The sequence below is a fragment of the Odocoileus virginianus genome, chromosome 34, assembly GCF_023699985.2.
Source record: "Odocoileus virginianus isolate 20LAN1187 ecotype Illinois chromosome 34, Ovbor_1.2, whole genome shotgun sequence".
NCBI classification, from domain to species: Eukaryota; Metazoa; Chordata; class Mammalia; order Artiodactyla; family Cervidae; genus Odocoileus; species Odocoileus virginianus.
The window spans coordinates 6,607,177-6,625,460 of NC_069707.1; the positions used below are offsets into that span (position 1 = coordinate 6,607,177).

General features: G+C 42.7%; 1 protein-coding gene and 1 long non-coding RNA gene across 2 annotated transcripts in view; one reads left to right on the top strand and one right to left on the bottom strand.

Moving 5' to 3' along the window:
* PRKN (parkin RBR E3 ubiquitin protein ligase) overlaps positions 1-18,284 on the top strand; it is a 1,209,190-nt gene that overhangs the window by 1,015,254 nt on the left and 175,652 nt on the right. Inside the window, exon 10 of the mRNA XM_070461506.1 lies at positions 634-783. Coding sequence (XP_070317607.1) covers positions 634-783 — 150 coding nt within the window. The remainder of the gene's footprint in view (positions 1-633; positions 784-18,284) is intronic.
* Positions 904-3,373, bottom strand: LOC110123943 (uncharacterized). The gene is made up of 3 exons (XR_002309632.2): positions 3,231-3,373; positions 2,795-3,013; positions 904-1,226 (listed from the first exon to the last, which is right to left on the bottom strand). It is a non-coding gene; the product is annotated as an uncharacterized lncRNA (long non-coding RNA).

Sequence of the window (18,284 nt, forward strand, 5' to 3'; positions counted from 1 at the left end):
GCTAACAATTACCAGAGGTGGAACACTGATGCCTTTTTCAAAATGGTTTTAAGAACCGACAGATCCCTGAATAGAGGCGTGATAACATACTGAGACTGAAAGTGACTCCTTATGAGTGTCCATAACTTGAAGTATGGATATGGTCCCTAAAATTTGTATGAAAACGTCTGTTAAATGCTGTTGGTAACAGTATTAGATGAGGTAACTGGATAGCATCACCAACTCAGTCAATGGACATGCACTTAGGCAAACTCCAGCAGATAGTAAGGGACAGGGAGGCCTGGCGAGCCGCAGTCCACTGGGGTCACAGAGAGTCGGACACAACTTAGTGACTGAACAGCAACAAAGTAGTATTCCAAAAATCCGAACTTCGGAAAAAGAGATTTCTGGAGGACAAATTTCTAGAAACACAAACAATAAATGCCTCACCTATCACTCTTGCAAGTTGGGACTGGGAAACTTTCTCTAGGTTGGACCATACCGCATCCACCCCTCTCCACCCCGCCCCTACAGATTTTATGGAAGTGGATCGACAAGAAAACCCCTCCCAAACCACCAAATATTAGCATTTCGCTAAAATGTGAGTGCCTTTGTAACTGTGCTGTCTCTGAAAAACGACTTTTCTGTTTGCAGTACAACCGGTACCAGCATTACGGGGCGGAGGAGTGCGTGCTGCGGCTGGGAGGCGTGCTCTGCCCCAGCCCGGGCTGCGGGGCGGGGCTGCTTCCAGAACCGGGCCAGCGGAAGGTCACCTGCGAACCGGCCCACGGCCTGGGGTGCGGGGTGAGTACCAGCCACACCCCGGGTGTGGGCTGTGTGTATGTGTGTGTGTGTTTGCTTTGGCAAATTGGCTCAGTTGGTGCTTTATTTTCATTTTCCATCTGGACTCAGATAGCTTTGACCTGATTTTTTTATTTTCATTTTACTTATTTTCATTTTCCTCTTGGACTCAGATATCTTTGACCTGATGCAAAAAAATTTTTTTAAATATATTTTTCCGTTCTTAACAGAATCCCGTATATAAAGAGGGGAGGTAAGATTTTCTGCTTTGATAGCTATCAGTGTTTAAGACATGAAATCACTCAGTCAGCCTTTTAAACTTTTCTTCCAGTGCTCAGATAATTCAGAGCAAAAATGATTTCTTCAGAGGTAGCACCCAGTCGACAGGAGTGAAGGAGAAAGAGAATTCCACCTCTTAGCATCATTGTCTTAGCGACGTTGCTGGCCTAAGTATTTCAAGAAATAAAAATGAAGATTAATATGGAAAACTTGAAATGTTATCGGGTGGTAAAAATCATTTTAAATTGAGACGAGCAAAACTTAATGGGGCCTCTTAGGGAAGCAGAAAAAGAAACGTGGAAAATGTTTGTTCTAAGGCTTCTTGAATGGGTCTGCTGGCTGCAAGCTGATGGTGAAGGGGTGCGGGAAGCATAACTCAAACGCAAATCGGCTGGCTAAATTATAGGCTGAAATGACAAATGGATAATAATCCTGGTATTAAATTTTATGCCGGCCAGAAAAGGAAGAAGTGTATGTGCTTATAAAATGCTATTGAATTGTGATGGGAGAGCATTCCTTTTAAAATTGCAGCTTCATGAAGAGCTTTGTTGGAAGGAGGAGTATGGATGGATGGCAGAGGCATATTACCCAGGCCTAATTTGGGGCTGAGCCTCCTGAGTTACCTATGCATAAATTGGCATCTGTCACCCTTGGTAGGGCTCCCCATCGCTCATGCAGTGGAGCTTACCAAGCTCTTGGCTGAGTGATAAAGCAGAACAAGTGGAAGTTGAAAAATAATGAGATGCCATGATGCGTAAGCAGAAAGAAATACTTCTGGGCTAATGGCGATTTCATTAGGATGAAAACTCACATCATGTCTGCTAGCCTTAGAAGTTATGGAAATCAAACCCTGCTTCCCAGCCTTAATCATCATCATTTACTGTATAATCTGCACCAGTTGCATGTGGCCCAAGCAAGCTGCCAAATTCTGGGATCAGGGTTTCTAGCAAATGTTTTGTTTTAGATTGAGTTACAATAGCCGTTAACTAATGGCCCAGTTCTATCTATGCTTCTGCCTAACAATTGTTCCTGTTGTTCCATTGTCTAAAGCCGGGGAGTTCTTTCGGCCCTCTTCTGCGTTCATTGTTCACCTTGAACAGTTTTGAAGGTTTATGTAATTTTAAGATTTGAATGTCTTTCTCTTCCCTTTTTTACACAATGTGATATTATAAGTAACACACACATTTGAACTCCAAATTATGGAAAATTACCTTGGAGATGAATTGAATTGCTTTAATATCTTTGGGTTAAGAGAGTTTAGGGGCAAACCTTACCTAAAGGAGAAAAGCTACCTTCAAGATGTTTCTTTGGAAGGTCTAGGTAATGTGTTTTATTTTTATTTATTGTTTTGTTGTGGGTAGGGGGAATGCTTGTTGGTTTGTATATTACTTATCTGTTGCTATGTAACAAATAACCCCAAACTTTAGCCTTTCAATTAATAAACATCTTTTATCTCACAGCTCCTGAGGGTCAGGAATCCCTAAGTAGCTTAGGTGTGTGGTTCTCGCTCAGGGTCTCATGAGGTTGGAGTCAAGCTCAGTTGCAGCTGGCCCAAGACTTGACTGGGGCTGGAAGACCCACCGCCAAAATGCCTCAGTTCCTCACTGGCTGTTGTCAAGCCATGGTGACTTGCTCTCTTGCTCAACCAAGAGCATTCTTGGCCAAAAATGCCTCAGTTCCTCACTGGCTATTGACCACAGTTCCTCACTACATACCCCTTTCTCAGGCTACTTACCCAGAGCAAATGATCCGAGAGACAGAGCAAAGAGAAAGCCAAGGTGACCTGCTCTCCAAGGCTGTGCACCATCACTTCTGCTTTGTTCCCTTGGTTAGCGATGAGTAAAAGTTCCAGCCCACCCACAACGGGAAGGGAGCTGGGCTCCGTCTTAAAGGAACGGGTGTCAGGGAATTCATGGATATATTTTGAACCACCACTGTCTGTAATTTGAAGAAGCTGAATAAAGAACAAAGAGAAATGATTTTCTAAAACATCTAACTTGATGCTTTCTTTGCTCTCCCCACCTTTTTTGCCCCAATCCCCGTAAGCTTTTTCAGGCTGATATCAATTCCCATTGCTTTGGCTTTTCAGAAGAGATAAATTGACATCTTCATTGCTCTTTTTTCTTCAAATCCTCAACTTTCACAAAAGCATGTTAACCCAGCTTACATACCTTAGGGATTCTGTAGTGTTTAAAAAGGAGATTAGGTTGTATGACTTAGGTCCAAATCTTGGCTTCCTCAACTACCAATGGTCTTAATCTTCCTGTGCCTCAGTCTCCTCACTTAAAAACAGACTGTATTACAATGGACCTGTGTAAGGCTCCTCTGTCCACGGAATTCTCCAGGCAAGAGTTCTAGAGTGGGTTGCCATGCCGTTCTCCAGGGGATCTTCCCGACCCAGGGATCGAACCCGTGTCTCCTGTGTCTCCTGCATTGAGAGGCGGGTTCTTTACCACCAGTGCCACCAGGAAAGCCCTCATAAGGTCATTATGAATGTCAAATGAGCTGATGGGCACAACAGCACATGGCATAACATATGTATTTGTTTAATGTTTAATTAACAGCTTAATCAGTATTGATCAAAGGCTCACCTAAAAGACCTAATTAAATATTCAAGGAAAATTAACAACAGAGTGTTTGTTTGATCCTCTCTTCCAAATATTCTAAAATATTCCCCTCTGAATCAAGTTAGATGCAGCAGGGAATTAGGTACCTAGGCCCCACTCTTTTAGTCCTTCAAAGAATTACTTTTCCTGCACAATAATTTGGTGTCATTTGTTTATACTGTGGTCATTGTACAGATGACTCAACGCCTGTGGCTCTGGACATTTGAGTGGGCTTTTCTTTGAGGGACCATGGTGCCCATTCCAGATTCGTTATGCTTGTCCTGGGAAAAGTCGACACTGCTAAGGGTCCCCCCGAAAGCTGACTGCTGGAAAACCTAGAGCCACATTTGTGAGGTATCTACAGCAGAGAAACGGGCCGCTGATAGAACGGGTTTGGAAGCTTATTTCCTGGCTTGACTTGTTCCTCTTCCTTTTCTCCTGGTATCTGCTGTTTTGCTGTGATTTGTGCACCCTTGTAAGCTGCCAGTCTTTTCTGGATTTAAGGGTGGTAATGGAAAGCTGTTGTGTGAAAGAATCCGTGGTTAGTTTATGTTGTCTGTTATGTTGTCTGTCTGTTATGAGACAGAACAGGGCCCAATAAGTAGAAGTTAGAGGAAGCTGAATCAGGTGACTCTGCTCAGGGTTTGCTGTTAGCACCATGGACAGTGGCCACAAAGCAGGCTGCCCCCGGAGCAAGGAGTGCCTCACCCTACACAATGCTCAAGGAAAGAACTGACAGCAAGCTGTGGAAGCGGCAGAGTCTCGGACGTGCTTCTTGGGCTGTAGCCTTCAAGTTTATTGTTAGGTATCCGCGAATCCACCTGTACTTAATTTGTCTTCAACTGTCAACTCTTATTATGTGGGGTATCCAAGAAATGCTTGATGTTACCAAAAGGATCTCATGCATAAAAAAAGGTTGAAAACCAAATTCCCTGTCATTCACAGAATTTAAAAATTCAGCCTTCCAGATACAGAGTGAGGTGGACCCACATGGACTCATGTTTTAGAGCTGAGACACCTCTGTGCTGACCTCCAGACAGGACAGTTCTAATCTTCCCATCAGTCAGCCCACCACCACATGCTAGATGGTCCCCACTACCTCGCTGCTTGCTGTCGTACATAGCTTCCATCTGAAGACACAAGCTTCAGTATTGTGATTGTCTTTGACTTCTTTAAACGAGTGCTTAGGCTAGTACTTATGACTTTCATATGCAAGCATATAGTACTACTCATTGGAAAATCAGATTAGCTGATCTTTGGCCCTCCTAAGTCACTAACTTAACTGTTGCCCAGAGAGCAGTGAACATTAGCTAATGAATATAAGGATTTCCATCTAAATGATAATGTCAGTCCATCCAGGAAAGGCCTGATAGATGTGTCATGGTTACAGCAAAAATTTTACCATTATTAAAGAATTATTTGAACTTCAGTACCACCTCTTAGGGTCCAAGTTGAAGTGTTGTACTTATTTCATGCTTTCATATTCCTGTCCTCAGCCTTGATATTGTTCTCAGTAAGAACATGTATTTAGACTTCAACATTCATTGAGTGAATGAATGAATGAATCTTAATAATGTGGAAGTAATATGAATACACTTTTATTTTCAAATACTAATTATTGCGCCAATATTAGAATCGCTTACCTTGCCTCAACAAGAATCTCTTCAAAAAACATAAAATATGAAGTGTTTTAATTATACACTTAATACATCATTTAGAACACCAAAATATACTAACTTCAGAGATGCACAAAAAATCAATTAGGAACCTGAAAATCCTCCAAAACTTGCACCTTATATGCCCTATCTTAGACCTCACTGCCAAATGAAGAATTCAGTGCATTCTGGTAAAGAAAATGTCTTGGTTTTGGGAGCACTGATATTTTCCTTTTGACAAGCACAGAATATTTTTACATGGATAGACAGAACTCAACAAGGATATGTTTGGGGATCAAATAGCCTGACCTCACTCTCTGCCAATGCTTGATCATATTTTCACTACTGCTCATAAAAATATTAATTGATTTCCTGAGGAATTCATGTTATGCATTATTCTTTCTCTGTCCTTATTGCTATTCATCAGAACTATCTCACTAACTTTGATGGTGCCGATGTAAAATGTTGACATGTTTAATGCTAGAAAATAGCCACAAAATATGGAATACATTACACTCACTGACCTGGGGATACAAAAAGCTATGGCAATCAAACCTTGCAAGTTTTCTATCAGCAAAACATTTTTATCTTATATGATGGTGTTTCGGGATGTTATACATCTGAGAGATAATTTCTTAAAATAATACTTGGAATTTAATGAAGAAATTTCTGTTTTGAATTAGAAATACAGGGATGAGATTTAACAACAGGGGAAAAAATACTCTTATGCATTTCAATGAAAACCAGAGATCTTTAAAAAAAAAAAAACAACTCATTAAGCCAACCATTAGTTAAGGAAATTAAATAGAATTTCTTACAGCATCTGAGAGACTCTCCCTCCCTTGATCAGTAGCGTGTGTGGCTTTGAGGTGGATTGATCAAGGAAACGGAGCACTCGTCTTGGGCCCCTCACTTGCACAGATCCCTTCCACGCCCTCTCACCCAAGTTTACATTCTTGCACTGTCTTCCTTGAAGAGAGTCTCAAAAATTGTAGAACCTAAAGTTACAAAGGCTTCACCAAAACTGAATCTAGACTTCAATGAGGACAGGGTAGACTTGCTATGTGCCAAGAAATCCTTGTTGAAGCTACTTATAGCAATAGCATTCATATATTGTTGAAGACTTTAGTTAAGTTAGAGCCCAAGCCTCCTGTTTTAGCCCTTATATAGGAAAAGGAGTCTATGTAGACAAATGGGGATAACTCTCTCCTTCATTCAGAGATCTAATTATTGATTTTAAAAGTAACCAGATGGGGAGCCTTTTTTTTTCAATATGTGGGACTCAGAAATAGAAAGTCAAGAGATGGCCAATATTTAATAAAGAAAATGGTTACGTTTTCCATCCTTTAAAGATACTTCAATTTTATAAAAATACAAAATTTAATTAAATTACCTCAAGTATTTTGAAAACTGTCTAGAAGATTTCCCTTTTTCCAAAGAAGAATAGAGATTAAAATCTAGACTCCACGTATGTGTGGTTTATATCATAATGCTTTCCAGGAGACACCAAAAAGCACAGATATTTTTCATTCTGCCTAAATGCAGGTTTGTTGGGGTTAAGCTCCAGGCTATAATCTCACCTTGCTAGCCTCAACTCTATGGCCTCTTCAACATGTAGAGCATAGAATCAAATCTTTTTTGACACATTATTTTTGATATACCGGATGTTCTTTATCAGAGAGTATTTTTAAAAGAAAGCTAACATTATGAAATGTCAGAAATATGCATGCCATGTTTATTTGACAGGTGTCCAAAAATCTAATTTAAGCTCTAAGATTGGCTCATTTGCAGAGTGGAAATTAGTCTTGCTAGACTTTCTGCTTGTGAGCCAGCTTGAAGTGCAAAGACAGAAAGCTCTAGAGAGTATTTATTTTAATTAAAGAAACTGTTCATAAACATACAAACAAGTTCTGTATACCATTCCTCTGGAAAACATTTATCAATTGGCAAATGTTCCTAGAAAGTATTCTGCAGTCTGAAATAGAAATACATGTTTTCTAATCCAACATAGATCAATGACCTTTCCATGTGTCTTTAGCTATTTTTTGTTTAAAATAAGGGAAGTGTGAAATTATTATACTCTTTCAAAACAGTAAGCTCTATCTCTTTGAATAGCGTGTTGCGTGTGTGTGTGTGTGTGTGTGTGTGTGTGTGTGTGTGTGTGCAGTCATGTCTGACTCTTTGTGACCCCAAGAACTGTAGCGACCAGGCTCCTCTGTCCATGGAATTCTCCAGACAAGAATACTGGAGTGGGTTGCCATTTCCTTCTCCAGGAGATTTTCCTGACTCAGAGATCAAACCTGTGTCTCTTGCATCTCTTGCATTGACAGGCGGATTCTTTATCTGTGTGCCACCTGGGAAGCCTAGGAAATCAATTTTGTGGCAAATTGAATAGAAAAGCCCTCTTTAGCTCTACCAGCTAAAGGAGAGCTCAGAACATTCCAGAAAACAGGCTTCTATGAAGATAACATAGTTTCTGTGTATTCATTTTGATCCTGCCCTCACTTCAGTCTAGGGCAAGACTGTCTAATATGGTAACCAGAGGCCACAAGTGACTGTTTAAATTAAAATTAAATAAAATTTAAAATTAGGTTTCTCAGTCACAGCAGCTACATTTTAAGTATTCAATGGCCACATACAGCCTCTGGCTACTGGACTAGACCTAGGCCATGCAGACAGAGCATGTTTTCATCAATATCACAGAAAGTTCAGTGGGGCAGAGAAAATAGCTATAAGAGATCACCCTAGAAGAAGCATTCACAAGCTCAAAGATGCCTGTGTCTCAAACAAATTGAAGTTTGACCCCTTCAATTCTAGTTAAGAAGAAAAATCTTTCTAGAAATTAAAGCAGTTTCCTAAGTTAAAAAAAAAAAAAAAAAAAAAAAAACACGTACAGCAGTGTTTTCCAAAGTGACGCTCATTCGGTGCAAGTTCAAGGGATGTTACGTGCTCGGAGGATGGTTGGGATCCGGGACAGAGAGCCTGGGCCGAGACCCGTGGTCAGAGAGCTTGGGCGCACGCCGCTGTCGGTGCCGTTGTGCAGGCGCTCACTCGTGACCGACCCTGCAACCCTGTGGGCGGCAGCATGCCAGGTTTTCCTGTCCTTCACTGCCTCCTGGAGCGTGTTCAAGTTCACACCCACTGAGTTGGCGATGCCGTCTAACCATCTCACCCTCTGTCGTCCCCTTCTCCTTCGGCCTTCAATCTTTCCCAGCATCAGGGTCTTTTCCAGTGAGTCTGCTCTTCACATCAAGTGGCCAAAGTATTGGAGCTTCAGCTTCAGCATCAGTCCTTCCAGTGCATGCAGTAAACTCCATTAAATAGGGCTTTGTTCTGTTGGACTTAAAGCTTTCATTATGCAAACACGCCTGTGCCTGAACCAGGGGAACACCACAGCGGCCTTCCCTCAATTCTTTCAAGCAAGAACGGCCTTTTGGGCGGTCCATCTAATCAGACAGGTGTTTCATAGAGCAGCTTGACTCAGGGAATCAAATCCCTTGCCTTATCTGAATAGCAAGCTTACCACAGTACTCTTGGGAAGGAGCTAGTGAAACCCAAGGATCAGAACATTAAGTCTACAACATTTTCCTGTTTGTAGAGAACTAAAAAAAAACATGATTTTTTTAAATGATATGCCGTATTTGTATTAGAGGTATTTTTGAGACTACATATTTTATAGTGAAACCTTTTTATTATTAAACTGCTATTGATATATAATTTTATGGATTTAACATACATAGAGAAGATCGGGTGAAATTTTATGACTGTGTGTGATTAGCAGCATATTTTCAAATGATTCCTATTAAATGAACATGAGAGATTTTTTAACTTCAGAAAGAATATTATGGTAAATATATATATATATATATTTCTATAGTGGGTATCAGTGTATCTCAATTTCATAAAACGTTAACTGCATAGGACAATGAGATCATGACAGAGGAGTCACAGGGCTTTTTAAATTTTATTTTACTGACGTGTCGTTGATTTCCAGTGTTGTCTTAGTTTCTGGTATGCAGCAAAGTGATTCTGTTATATAGTGTGTTTTTTTCATATCTTTCCCATTATGGTTTCTGTTGTTGTTGTCATTCTGGCTTTCTACGCAGTCAGGAATTGCTGCACAGAAGGTCACGGCAGTGTGGGCCGCCCACACCCCGCTGTAATGCCCTGGGGGGCCTCCCTTACAAGGGGGCACGCTGGAGCTCCCTGCCTGGCATCCCAAAGGGCGGTCCTCTCTTCCCTGTCCTTCCCAGAGCCCAGCGGGGTTTCTGGAGGGTGGAGAGCTCTGCTCCATCTCATTACACTCATCATTTTTCACATCCTCTCCCCACTATCTCAGGCGTTCTCTCATCGGGGAGGGGAAGCCTCCCAGAGGTACCCTCTGACCTGCTCTTTCAGACTTGCCTCCAGCCCTCCTTTCTCTTTAGGGTCTCTGCTGAACACCCCCGAAACAGCTAGTTCCTCCTGTATATTCACCCAGATCAGCCCTCCCTATGTGCTGGTTTTTCGCAATTTCCCACCATGCGACCTTTAGAAAATGGCCTCACAGGTCTGACATTGTCCATCTAGCCCATGGTTACCCTCTGTGGTTCGCATCTCATCTTTCCTGCTGTTATATACACTGCAGATTATGGAATGCAATTATCAAAGCAGTTTTCTTTGTTCTCTCATCTTTCCTTTTTTAACACCATTTTTGATTGTGGTAAAATATACACACTATGAAATTTGCCTTTGATAACCATTTTAAAGTGTACAGTTCAGCAGCATCAAGTATGCACAGTGTTGGATAACCATCTCCACTATTTCCAAAATTTTGTATCACCCCAAACAGAAGCTCTGTTCCTGTTAGGCAATAATTAATTCCCCATCTCTCCCAGCCCGTGGTCACCTCTAATCTTCTTGCTGTCTCTATGAACCTGACTATCCTAGATATTTCACATAAGTGGAATCGTAGGAATTTTTTGTCCTTTGGTATCTGGCTTAGCATAATGTTTGTCACTTAGCATAATGTTTTCAAGCCTCATGCAGCGTGTGTCTGAATTTCACTCCTCCTCATAGCTGAGTAACAGCTCATTGTATATGTATACCATGTTTTGTTCCTCCCATTCCTTTTTAGGATTTATTCAGCCACAGTAGTCCTTCCTCTCCCTGGAGCGAAAGTCAGGCAGGTTCTCTGACTCTTGGTCACTTACAAGTGAAAGAAAGTCTTAGAGACACCTTATGTTGTATATTCATACTGTCAATTCACTAAAAGTGGCTTTTGTCAAAAAAAATACACTTGACGTGACACTGAATCTTCTGCCCTGGCTCCCAAGGCCCAGTCCTTTGCTCCATGGCCGTGTGCACTTGGCCTAGAAGTCCAAATGGGCGGACGTGACTCACCCGGTCACTCTGAGTGTTCATCAGCTTCTACCTGTTCCACTGACTTTTTATTCATCTCAGGTTAAGGTTGACAAGACACAATAATAGCTGCTTATTCACTTCATTCCTCTGAAAAGTGTCTACGTCATCAATCTGCAGATCCAGAGTTTTTAATTCCAGTGCTTAAAATTGTTTGCCTTGAATAATTGCCTACGTTAGCGCCTATAGGGTTTCAGCCTCATTACAGAATCATCCGTGCAGACCAAAGTCCCCCATCCTAACTTGAGTAGCAAAACCCTAGCCCTGTTCCTGTAGGTATAACAGAAATGTGTTTCTGCCAGAAAAATAGCTCATGAACATGATTGCAAAGATTTGTCAAGATAAGGGTGGAGGATATTCCTTGTAGTACTGTTTTGTAGTAGACGAGAACTTGGAAACAATCAAATTGTCAATAATATTGTAGTGGTTAAGTACATTTTTGATATATGGGTACAATAAAGTACAATATCTTGTTTTAAAAGGGCTTCCTTGGTGGCTCAGTGGTGAAGAATCTGCCTATAATGCAGGAGACCCAAGTTCAATCCCTGGGTTGGGAAGATTCCCTGGAGAAGTGAATGGCAACCCACTCCAGTATTCTTGCTTAGAAAATTCCATGGATAGAGGAGCCTGGCAGGCCACAGTCCATGAGGTCATAAAGAGTCAGACATGACTGAACAACTAAACCACCACCACCTGTTTAAAAAAATAAAGTCATTCTGCATGCTGATATGAAACAATTTTTAATACTCAGAATTAAGAGAAAAGAGCAAGAAAAAGAGGATAAATACTCATAAACATATAAAATATTTCCTGAAAAGAGTTCATCAGACCATTAAAGTAGTTGCCTTTGGATAGAAAAAAGTGGGGATATAGAGAAGGAAGCTTTTATTAATACCTTTCAGTTTACAACTTTCTGTAATGTTTGAGGTTTCTAAACATGTAGATATATTGCTTTTACTTTTTATAACATAAGGAATTTTCTTAGTTTATGAACTACTATGAAAAAGCTAGCCATGTTATTTGTTAAAATAAAAGCAAAACAAAGTGAACTGTAATTAAATTGGTTAGAATTTTACACCATTTCAGACATAGTGTTTCTCTGGGGTTAGACTGAGAAAGAAGGAAATAGGTCTGCCACTGCCAGAGGCCAAGGTCGTGAAAAGCCGAATGGTGAGGTCCAGCTACTGTTCACTCTAAGGGGATGGCAAGGCAGGTGATCCATTCTTTCAGACATTTACTTGGCATGGAGCACGCTGTCCTGTCACACTGATTTAATTGAATGACATGTTTAAGAAAAATGCAAGTAAAGTCTGCTAGGAAATTTAATTTACAGTCTCAAAATTAGTTCTATGAAACATGTCACCAGAAACTTTGAACAGCCAAATGCAAAGAAGTGAATTTGAATTTTTGTGTAGTTTTAAATAGTTTGAGCAGTTCCTACAGTATAGGAAAATATATTCCGATGGCCTTTTGCATATACCTGTATTCTAGGAATTCTATTCTCACAGCGTGTTTTATTGCTGACTTTTGTTCATCTTCTCTTTTTTATTCACACCTATTTTCACTACAATTTAGACAGAGTTCAAGGTGGCCCAAGCAAAACAAGGACTTGGCCCTGGTGTATCACGCATTCTTCCCTGCTTATCAAACATTCCATTGTAAAGGCTGTCTGGAAATTATTAGGTCGGTTTCCTACAGACTCCTGGAAGGAACAGGGCTTTTCCTGGTTAAAGACAAGTCAGCCCTGTTGTTAGTAGTCCGCAAGGGCCTGTAACAGACCGAGCAACCAGGTGCTCCCTGGATCCCAAGAAAGGCAGTCAGCCTCCCTCCTCACGTGCTTTCCTTTCAGTGGGCCGGGGATACTGACAGGAGAGGGCCTCAGTATTTCACCTTTTTAGCACTGAATGAATGAGGCTAGCAGTAAATCCCTGAAGGCTCCCCCAGGGCAAACCTGACCTGGCCTAGCCTGACTTTGAGTCACACCTTCCCTGGGAATTGGCGGCTCCTAGGATGGATATCCGGAGAAGGCAATGGCACCCCACTCCAGTCCTCTTGCCTGGAAAACCCCATGGACGGAGGAGCCTGGTGGGCTGCGGTCCATGGGGTCGCGAAGAGTCGGACACGACTGAGCGACTTCACTTTCCCTTTTCACTTTCATGCACTGGAGAAGGCAGTGTTCTTGCCTGGAGAATCCCAGGGACGGGGGAGCCTGGTGGGCTGCTGTCTTTGGGGTCGCGCAGAGTCGGGCACGACTGAAGTGACTCAGCAGCAGCAGCAGCAGGATGGATATACCTGGCAGAGCCGCCTGAGCCTGTGACACGGGCCTTCGTCCAGCGGTCCATCGACACATTTCTAGTGTGTGCGACTTCCCTGGCGGTCCTGTGGCTAAGACAGCGCTTTCACAGCAGGAGCCGCAGAGTCCATCCCTGGTCAGGGAGCTAAGGCCCCACCTTACCAAGTGGTCAAAAAAATTTTAAAGTTTATACTGTGAACAAAGTATATGATTTTTTTTACATTAATTTTATTTAAGAGTTGTTTTTTTTTCCCCGCAAGGAGAAAAGAAATCGTTTAAGACTCCAAGCCTACAGGTAAGGCCCAGGCCAAGTGTGGAAGCTTCACCCCGTTATCCGCTCTTGAACCAGGGGTAGGAGAAGAATAGATACAAAGAAGGAAGGCTTTCCGAGGGCGAGCACGCTCTCTGATGCACTCTAGGAAGTAATTTGTCAAGTGGACCTGTTACCGCGCTTCCAAAAAGAAAGCAATTTTCTTCCTCCTTTTTTTAGAAGCAGGCCCAGAAAGCCTGTTTCCTCCCCAAGCCCATGCCGCCCGCCACTCTCTTTTAGAAAGAAATCATATTGTTTCTTCACAAAGCCTTGCTGGTTATTGTCCAGCCTGCAGTGACTGTCTGGGAATTTAATGTCCAGTGAGTTGTTGTTTTTTTTTTCCCAGCTTCTCTCAAGGTGTTAGTGCTAAACTGACAGGTCCATAATACCAAGGAAGACTGAATTAGCCATTCCTGAGGTTACCTCTACACGCAGAGCCTAGCTGTCGTCACCTATTTCTAAGCAATCCTGAAGTGAATTAGTGGATATGAACGTTTTATATCACCTCTTTTCTCTCTGCGAACTCGAAGCATTGTTCTTTACGTATACAAGCCTGCCTCCTGATGATTTGGAGGAAATAATAAAAGGAGAGATTCCAAGTGCCATCAGCTTCTAGGTTAGTCTGCAGCAGAAGTAAGATGGAATTTTACCTGCTGGGTTTTTAGCAAATGTGAAGCGATTGAAACAGATGCCTTCTAGAAAAGAAATCCCAAGGAAAGAGTCATTTATCAACCTTCTTTAAACCTATTCGCGTAAATGTTTTACATGTAAACAGAGCACAGAAAGCAAAGCTGTGTTCAGAAGATGGCTGCTATTTGGAAAGAAAGAAATCCAATCTGACCCAGCTTCTGAAAGTCTCCTTTATGCGAGGACATGGCTGGGCTTTTGTATGAGCTGTATTGTATTATTGTAAAGTGCAGGAGCCGCTTAATCAATAAGAAAAGTTGGGGTAGAATGTTTGGATTAAAGAGATAAGATCTTTGTTAGACTAAATCAATTGAGCCAGAACCTCCCATAGTGAGCCGAATGGAAATAGCTTCATGTTACAAATGTACCAGAGATTTTTAATAAGTGTCAAAATCGGTGTTTGGAGACTATGTGGCTATGTGTATTTTCAGTTTGCTGTTCTGGAGAAACCCAAGATTGTTTTTGAGCTTGGAAAAGCACTAAACTTCAATACTATGCATGGTTTTGATAAACATTTACTGGGGTATGCTTTTAATATTCTGAGCTCCATTTTAAAAGTCATTGATAATAGAATCAATGGACAGGGACCCAAATTATCCCAGAAAGTTAAGAAAATAAGCAGCCTGAAACCTACTCGAAAGCCTGTTCACCTTCACTCTGTAACCAGGACAGCTTGCGGCTGGGGCTGGACCCTGGGCACCCAGCTACCCACCATCCGAGCTGGGTGACTTTCTGTCCCGTGACTGTCAGAATCCGTGTGGGTGTCCACAGGCTGTTGACAGCCTTGATTTCCCTCCCGATTTTCATCGTCCCCCTTTCCTGCTATTTTGATTTTTTTTTTTCAAGTATTCTCCTTTTGCGGAGGTGGTCAGAAGGGACTCCCGAGTCGTCTAAGCCCGTCCTGCCACTGCCGTGACCCTTAGGAGGCAGGCTCTGGGAAGAAAACCACATCCTTCCTGGGCACTTGACCGCGTGCCTCAGTTAATCAGCTCAAAAGCCACTCTGTTGTTGGACTGAGCATTATGTGAAAGGATATGTTTCCTTTTTGTTTAAGCAGATTGGATTGGACTGTCTGATTCTCCAGCCAAAATCTGTTAACTGGTGCATGGAAACTGGTTCATTTCTCTAAAATGACTAAAGGAATTCATCCACTGAAAGACTTTGGGCAGATGACCCCGAAAGAGGCTCTTAATAAGAACTTTCCAGTAGCAGACCAAATCGCCTTCGGGTTACGTCCCACGGTGTCCTGTGTGGCCACAGAAGCTGGAAGCAGCAAGAAGAAATGTGTCCTCATTACTCACTGACTAAATGGATCGTAACGCGCTCTGTTACTTTGTTCAGAAGTGAGTGCCATGGGGTGTGACCAAGACCCCACGGGAGGGTGCCTTAAGGCGATGGGAGTTCATTCCTCCGTCCCATAGAACCCTTGGGCTGGGATGATGGCTCTGCTCAAGGAAGTCTTCAGCTGGCCTCATTCCCATGGTACAGGCGGCCCAGCGTGGTGGCCACATTTCAACTGGGGATAAGGGGGATGGGAAGTGGAGGACGTTTTATTCCTAAGGCCAGGTCCAGAGGAGGCACGCAGCACGTGCAGACCCGAATCCCAAGGAGAGGAGTTAGCTGCATGGCCATGTGGTCGGCCCCAAAGGCACGTGGCCGGCCCCACATGGCCAGCTGAAGTTACTGTCAATCCTAAGGAAAACAGCAGATGAGTAGTGGAGGGTAACGTTCGGTCTCTGTCACAACTACTATACGTCCTGTCTCCCCTGTAACCCTTACCCAAATACCATCCACTTCTTTCCATTCACAGATCTCTGCGTTTTCATGCAGGAAAAGAAAAACTGCGTAGAACACTGTGTCCTCTTTATTTCTAATAGGACTGAATACTCGCTTCGTGATCTTTTCTTTCAACAGTATATCTTTCACTCTCTGAATTCCGAAGCATGAAAATTAGACCTCTGGCTCTCAGTAAGACCCACTAAGTTGCATTCACCCCCCTGACTTCGAAAGGTGTGGCCACCACAACCTTCTGAATTTGTGCAGATGAATAGAGTTAGCATTCGGTAGGGCCTCAAGCTGAGAGGAGAGGAGCACCATTCTAGAAAATTCCCTCGTTGGATCGAAGCTTTCACCTGCTGATCTTTTTGCTCTAATTTTACATACAAATGCACTGCTTAACCGTGTAGAACCAAACAGACCACAGATGAAAGCTTTTGGACTTACAAATTGAATATGAGATTTCACGTAGCACTTGGAGTAATGACAGCTTCTGATTTACATTTCTAACAGCCGTCCTAGGAGTTTTAGCTTTTGTTCTTCTCCTGCAATCACTAGAAATCATGCTGTTTTCAGCCACTAAGCTATGCTAATAGGAAACATTCACCGGGGCGGGGGGGGGGAATCAATATATCCTTCTTTATATTTAAAATAAGTCAGCAATACTTACACGGGAAAGTTATTTATTTATTGCAAATGAGTTGATTGATTGTCCGCCATGTCAGTGGCTTGGCACTGGGCACTCAGAACAGGAAGGCAAGGACGGCACAGCGCTGGAGAGGCCGGTTATCTGGTGGGAAGACGAGATACCCGGTGGGAAATGGCACGTCCACCCGGCAGGGCAGGTTCATGCCAAGTAAGGTGCCACAGAAATCCAGAGAAGTCGAGGGTTTCCAATCCAGCGCCAAGTCACCTTGGACACAGCGCGTTTTAACACGTGTCCCGTTGCCTGTGTGTGTGTGTGTGTGCTCAGTCATGTCTGACCGTTTGTGACCCCACGGAGTGTAGCCCACTGGGCTCCTCTGTCCATGGGATTCTCCAGGCAAGAACGCTGGAGCGGGTTGCCATGCCCTGCCCCAGGGGATCTTCCCGAGTCAGGGATCGAACATGCATGTCTCGCGTCTCCAGCGTTGCCACCGGGAAGCTCCACTACTTGCTTCCAACCCATCTATTTACCCCTCGTTTCCTATCGCCCCTGGTGGGGGGAGCAGGGCTGCAGTCTGTTGATTTCTGTGTCCTCAGCATCCAGCAGGGTATCTAACACCTGCATAGTTGTTCACTGAATTAAGCAATGGGAGACGATGGCTTTGAACTGTTGAGGGTAGGGATCTTCATCAAGGACCTGAGGGGATGCAGAGATTTTGCCTCATGGAGACCCAGAAGTATTCTAGGCTTAAGGCTCTGACCCAGAGTGGAGGTAGAGAAGGGGCAGGGGGAGCTGCCAGAATACCTGGGCAGGGAGGACTGAGCTGGTACTCAGGAGGCACCAGCGATCGTGGTTTTCAGGGGAAGTTGCAAAAACAAAGCCAGGAAGATGTTTGATTGGCCACAACTGCCGCGGCTGCCTTGGGAAAACCAATTGGTTGTCTGTGATGGATTGTCCTCAGGTTCCCTTTTCTCTGATTCCAGTGTGTGGACTCTTCAGTTCTGGTTTGCTTACGTAACTTAGAAAGGCGTTAGCGCCCCCTCAGTCTGTCGAACACCCTCCTTGTTTAATTCCCTTCATGTCACCAAGTTCATTTTGACGAATAACCCTCCTAAACACCTTGTGAAATGGATATTGCCACTTATCTTTTCTTTTTTTTTCTTTTTTACCCATACAGATTTTTCAGGAGTTATTTTAGGGATTCTAATTTTGCAATATTAACTTCATTTGAGGTTGGGACTGAGGAAGAACTAGGTCACTCTTTTAATTTAGAGATTATTTAGAACTTGATTGAATCACAGCCACTCTGTATGTAATGTTTAATAGGTAATGTGTAATAATAATTGTAATGCAGTGTGCGCGCCGTAATATTTACTCATCTGTCTTATGCTGTAGCATAGTTTGCTGCCTTTTATCTACAAATAAATGCTTCATGTTTAATAATCTCTAGTATCAACTATTCTTTGTTTCCTTGCCATCACCATGGTATGCATGTATAAGAGCATTTCATACTTAGGTCCCTCAAGTGGAAACACTACCAGCTGGGAATCGTGAAAGATTTTTAACAACATTTGAGAAATGGAGCACATGGCAAAGGGTGGACCATGCCAGGCCTCCCTTTCTGCTCAGATATCTTAGCACCTACACACTTAGCGAATGAAAGAAAGTCAGATGCAGAGCAGGAAGCTTTCCGAGACTCTGGAGTTGGAGAAGACCTTTGACATGAGATGTCAGGCATATAACCATGCGATCATGTCCCTTCTGTAATCCCCATTTGTTTCCATTTAGCAAGAGTGTGTTTCCCTAAACAAATTTGTTTTGAAAATACAAAAGTAAGTGAAAAGCACAAACT